This window comes from Eurypyga helias, unplaced genomic scaffold (genome assembly GCF_000690775.1).
Source record: "Eurypyga helias isolate BGI_N326 unplaced genomic scaffold, ASM69077v1 scaffold27949, whole genome shotgun sequence".
Lineage (NCBI taxonomy): Eukaryota > Metazoa > Chordata > Aves > Eurypygiformes > Eurypygidae > Eurypyga > Eurypyga helias.
In genome coordinates, this window is record NW_010274520.1 from 1 (window position 1) to 6,189 (window position 6,189).

General features: G+C 50.6%; 1 protein-coding gene across 1 annotated transcript; it reads right to left on the minus strand.

Annotated features, from left to right (window-relative positions):
• Positions 1 to 1,590: 1,590 nt before the first annotated feature.
• Positions 1,591 to 5,844, minus strand: NEIL2 (nei endonuclease VIII-like 2 (E. coli)). Its single transcript, XM_010159838.1, has 4 exons — positions 5,707 to 5,844; positions 3,687 to 4,012; positions 2,328 to 2,524; positions 1,591 to 1,901 (listed from the first exon to the last, which is right to left on the minus strand). Exons 1-4 carry the CDS (start codon positions 5,842 to 5,844, stop codon positions 1,591 to 1,593), a joined length of 972 nt encoding a protein of 323 aa, XP_010158140.1.
• Between the last annotated feature and the right edge of the window lie 345 nt (positions 5,845 to 6,189).

Here is a 6,189-nt window from a genome sequence, read left to right on the forward strand (position 1 = left end):
AGGCCGCCGGCGGGTGCAGCCAGGCCCTCCCTGCTGCAGGTGTGAGGCGGCTGTTCGCGGTTTACACCCCTTTCTGGCCTTTTCCCCACAGTCACCCTTGGCTCCGCAGGGCCATCCCAGCCTGCTGCGAGTCAGACAAGAGACCTCACCCCAGGGCCTCGGCTGGATCGCTCAGACCCAACCATATGTCTCCTACAGACACCCAGCCACCTTCCCACCCTTCAGCTTTTGGGGTTCTTCTGAGGGTTGCTTTCTTTGTTTTAGAAGGCCACTGAAAACACCACGCCTCGCTTCCAAGGCCTTCGCCAACAACCTGCAGAAGCAGCATTAACCATCATCTTTGGCACCTTAATCCCACTAATAGGGCTATTAAGCAACCCCATAACCTATAACCGCTCAAGGAGGTTGCAGTTCACAGGGGAGAGGCTGTAGAAGTCCTGTTTGGGAGGCAACCTACCACCCAGGTAACTCCCAGTTCACCTTTAAATCCACTTCCCATTAAAAGAGTTTTCCAAAAAAAATGGTACCATCCTTTACAGGGCAGCACCAAATGCTGGGGTTTCCCTGGACACCTCAGTTTTTAACCAAGAAACTACCAGGAAAGACACACTGAATTTAGCTGGAGTTAGAACTGGTGATGTTCAACCTTTTATTTTTCACTCAAATTAACAATCTTGTTAAAATAACCCCAAATCCAGGGAGAGTGGCCAGCAGCAGCTCCTGCCTAGCACACAGAGACACACAGCTCAACCAAGGCGGGACCACATCATCTCTATTTCCAAACCTTTCTGCTTTCAAGTTACCTTGGAGACGATGAGCGTTATGCAATCACTGTCACACATGTTGTAAGACACCCCCCAGATCTCTCAGGCTGGTGATCCCGGTTGTAACTCGTGATTTGGTTGAGCCTCCCAGTCCCTCCCTTAGGAGCAACCCCCATAATCTGTTAAAGTTGTGTTTTGGGTTTTTTTTTTTAATTTTTTTAATACAGAGATATGGAATTGGCCCTTTGCCACAAAAATCCAACCTGTGGGGATAGCCATCATGACAAGCAGGCAGAGACGAGCTCCACCAAGCACTGCTGAGGTTTATTTTCACCCCTGGGAAGGAGGCAGCCTCTAAGAGCTGACAGAGGGAACAGCCACTTCTAACCACATCTAATCGCAGCCCAGCACACAGGTACTCACAAGCAGAGGCAGGATTATCTAATACTGAATTAATCAAGCTGAGGGACACACTCCTCGCTGCTCACTCCACCATAAGCCACTGCACCTGCATCAGGATCACGTTAGACCACATTAATCTGCTCAGCACCCTACGCTCTCCATTCTGTGTGGTCTGAACAGAGGGACAAAGACACTTCAAGTCAAACTGTTTACACTGTTGTGTCACCGTGACAGGAGGAAAAAAACCCAATCCAAAAATTTAGAAGCGTATTCCTTTTTGCACCGAGGCACACAGTACTGCAGTGATTCCTGTAACCTCCGCTGAGCACTTAACTCTGCCAATTCGCTGTCCCAGGACCACAGAGCGCATGGTTCAGAGACCACCCAGACACCCTCCAAGAAAGGGGGAACAGAGAAATCCAGGTCACTTGGTGACCGGGGCAGGATACCCTGACTGCACCGCAGGCTGGCACTGAGGACACCACCATGTCAGTCTCTTAAATCCACCTGGGGGTCCAAGGGTTCCCTTCATCACTGCATGCCCAAGGGGACACAGCTCCTTCTGGTAGATCTGAGGGTGCAGCCCTTTGCCTTGCAGCTTGCTGTGCAGCCAGGCAGAGCTGAACTGAGTGGCACAGTCAAGCAGGCGCTCCAGATCCGACAGAGCCAAGTCAGAGCCTTGTGTTAATGGATGGATCTTGGCCAGGTACAAGATCTCATTCTTGATGATGTTCCCTGGAAAGGGTCAGAAATAAGGAGACAATAAGGACATTTCTTAGATGATGCAGACCTATGGCTCAAATCACTATGACTTTTGCCTCAAGGATCACAGCTAGCAATGCCGTTCCTCATACCAGAGGCATACAATCCCAGCTGTGAACTGGGACTGGACTGGAAGATAGTCTCTTCCCAGTACTGAAGCAGACTTTCCTTTATTCCACAAGTACAAGCCAGCCCGTAGTCACACACACAAAGACAGATCACTGTGCGCTCAAGTATCTGAAGCCTGTGGCTACAGACCTACAAGCCTTCTCCTCAGCTGGATCAACCCAAAGCCATAAGACTAAGGAGTAAAAGGTTCAGATTTGTACCTCTGGATCTGTAGACATCCCACCAGGAAATTCTCCATTTCCTGCTCTGCCACTATGCCCTGGAACTCACCCAGCCCTGAGAAATATCTTTGGTCTAAGAGGATGTCGCAGATGGGATCAGGTGAGCGGAGAGCATCCAGTGCCCGGCCACGGTGGAACTCCACAGACAGGATGTCGGAAGCAGGATCAGCCCTCGGAGATGAGCACCAGTGCATTCGGCAGTTGTAGAAAACAAGGAAGCCTCCGCTCTCAAAGTGCAGAACAAGCCTGGGAGAAGCAGAGAAGTTGAAGTCTCTCATCAGAAACATCCCTGAACCATTTGTTATACTCTGCTGTGGCTGAAGAAACTTGCACAGAAAGATGCAGCAGTGTAGCAACAGAGCGAAAAGCTACTGAAAAGTGAGAAAAGAGCCTTGTACATGACGTAAGCTTAGGGAGAAGCACACGGCAAGGCATCAGCCCTCACATATGGACACTCATTCTCATCAGAGCCAGGGAGACACCTTGAAATCCCCCAAGCCTGTACCCTAGTCCAGCTATTCCTTCCCTGCAATTTATCACAGCACACGCTTGTGGGCACCGGGTTGCCGCAGGTACTCCAACACACCAGGCCGCCATTGTAATGCAAGGTAGCCTTTTCAGTGATTTCAGTCAAGAAACTTGGTTGTCAACCCACACCACCTGTGGGCAATTGTTCCTCCTGCTGCCCCGTGCTCCCTAGCCGAGAGACAGCAGCAACAAGGAGATGCATCAGCATCTTAGCAGTAGGGTCCACAGATGGGGAAAGTGATGCTCAAAGTAGCAAGCAAACCTGATAATGTCTGAAATCATTTGTGTAGAAATAAAGAAATTCTTCCAAAGATTTTAGGATGGGGGGGCAGGGTGTGTCCCTACCAAGTACAGGGCCAAACACCCACCTTGTACGTTATTAATCGCTCAGGTTAAGTGTCTCCCAAGAGCAGGATCCACACTATCTTCCAGTATTTACCCCTTCCTTGTTCAGTACAATTCCAGTGGGACTTGGGCCACAGACTGTTGTCTGTTTTCACCACACTGCTGCCTTTAACAGCATCACTCCAAACAGTGATTCCAGCTGCCCTAGAGGTATGCTATTTATCCAAGACTTTTTATAAACACATAATTGAGAGAAACTGGCATTTTCAGGGCATGATTCAGTCTGGCATCCTAAAAGTTCTCTCTCTGAATAAAAATCTTAACAGAGCTGGCATGGTGATCCCCAGACTGGCAGGCAACACGCATCCCACAAGTGCACTGTGGATTTCCTGGTCAAACACAGCCCACACCCACTCATGCTATCTCTCATGCCTACTTAAGGATGATCTTAAGGGCTAGGAGCATCCCCAAACAACTTCAGTTTGAGGCAGAGAACAAGAGGCAGGGAGAAAGCAGTGGGGACTCCACCAAATACCTGGGTATAGGGTCCTTCCAGTCTCCCCTCTTATTGGCTTTGTTTGCTCTTGAGAACTCATTTGCCCGAACGCTGCCGAACAAGCCAAAGTGGAAGCGCAGCCAGCTGCCTGGACTTTCCGCTGCATCTGGAGCTTCAGACCTGGAGTGCAGCAATTCCTGCAGCTCCTCCACTTGGGGATGTGTCTGAGGAGCACAAAGCTCTTCTTGCCCTCCCTGGGCAGGAGAACTTGCCCCACCAGCAGCCTCTCTTTGCAGCACTGTCTCTTCTGGTCCTAAGGGACCTTCTGCTGCCACAAATGCCAGATACAAGTTTTTCCCATGAACCTGAGAAAAGAAGTGGGATGTACTGAGGATCCACATAACCTCCGGCTGTTTCCATACAAGTGACCATTTTCTACACACTCTTGGACAGAAGGCACATCACCCCACCCTGAATACGGGGTTCATTAGCATCTGCACCATTCCCATCAGAACTGCAGTCATCCTCTCAGCATCACTGTGCCTACATGGAGCACAAGGTGTATGGACACCACTCCAGTGTGAAGCCCTCTCAGAGGCTCCCGTCAGACCAGAGACATACTAGGACAGACACTCAGGGTTTCAAAGTCTGCCATCACTGCTTCTCATTCGCCTCCCTGCTTTGTGCTGCGCTCAAGAGTCTCAGGCTGGGGTGACACTTTAATGGCTTGAGAGCAGCCGTGAGGAGAAGGATTTGGGGGTAATGGGGGACAAAAAGCTGGACAAAAACCGGCAAAGCACACCTGCAGCCCAGAAAGCCAACCGTACTCTGGGCTGCATCACAATAAGAGTGACTGGCAGGTTGAAGAAGGTGTTTCTTCACCTCTACTCCACTCTCCTGAGACCTGCTATACTGTGTCTAGCTCTGGCGCCCCCAACATAAGAAGGAGCTGTTGGAGCAAGTCTAGACGAGTGCCACAAAGATGATCAGAGAGCTGGCGTCTGCTATGGGCACAGGCTGGGAGAGTTGGGTGTGTTCAGCCTGGAAAAGAGAAGGCTCCGGAGAGACCTTATTGCAGCCTTCCAGTGCCTGGGGGGGGGACTTTTTCCAAGGGCAGGGGATGACAGTACAAGGGGTAACGGGTTTAAACTGAAAGAGAGGAGATTGAGATTAGATATCAGGAAGAAGTTCTTCCTGCAGAGGTTGGGGCGGCACCGGGACAGGTTGCCCAGAGAAGCTGTTGATGCCCCATCCCTGGAAGTGTCCAAGGCCAGGCTGGATGAGGCTTGGAGCAACCTGGTGTAGTGGAAGGTGTCCCTGCCCATGGCAGGGGGGTTGGAACTAGATGATCTTTAAGGTCCCTTCCAACTCAAACCATTCTGTGATTCTGTAACCCAACTCAAGGGTGGCTCTGAAGCCACAAGTGACTGTTGAGCAGCTCACATCTGTGCTCCCAGCTAAGATCTCACTAGTATTTGGTCAGTCTGGTCCAAATCATCATCTGAAGAAGGTCAGGCCCATGAAGCCCACAGCAGGACTGACCCAATGTGATTATCACAAATACCCACAGTACAGACATTTCAGCCTAGACAGGTGAAACCCTGCCCTCAGGTACAAGGGAGGCAACTGTGCAAGTTCACCACTGAGGGAAACAAGGCTCCCGTATCCACATGCTGAAGAAATCAACTCATCTTCTACAAACAGCCCTTGCCAACACCAATTCCTCACGCCTTGGGAGGCACAGCATCACTGCATTAGCATGACCAACCAAACCTGCAGATGATTCTGGGCATCTCTGGGTCTAGCCACATCCCTGCAGCAGCCTCTCTTCCCAGTAACCTTGATCCCAAAACTTTGCACCACAGAGCATTGCTCCAAAATTCACACCTCTTGGGCCACATGCACCTATTTTGTGGTTATAAACAGAGCCAACAGTCCACCTCAAACACGAGCTTGGTGTCATTCTCAAGGTGTGCACCCTCTGTGCCCGGATGCAGGACAATAGTGGTTTGCCTCACACTTGCTGTGGGCCAATACATTCATCTTTCATACAACTCACCTGGGAGTCCTGAAGCCTCAGGGCATTCAGGTCATTCACACTGATCTTCCTGCTGCTTCCCCCCACCTTGGCCACCACTTGTCCCACAAAAGGAGAGGTCAGCAGCTGGAATTTCCTCACTGACGGGCCCTCCGGCATCTCCAGCAGCTGTTGAGGGAATAGCAGGTCCTTCTCACACCTGATGCCCTAGACTTGAAGGAAAGTTGCAACTCAGGAATACATAAAAACAGTCAGAAGCTGAACTCACCACGGTCTCCTCACCCCTGATTTTCCTCCTTGAAGTTCCTGTGGAGAGAAGTAGGTTCCTTTCAGGCCCAGGGAACTGTGGGAAATATCCATCCTTGGGGATATTCATAATTCATAGAATCATAGAAGGGTTTGGGTTGGAAGGGACCTTAAAGATTATCCAGTTCCAACCCCCCTGCCATGGGCAGGGACACCCTCCACTAGTCCAGGTTGCTCCAAGCCTCATTCAGCCTGGCC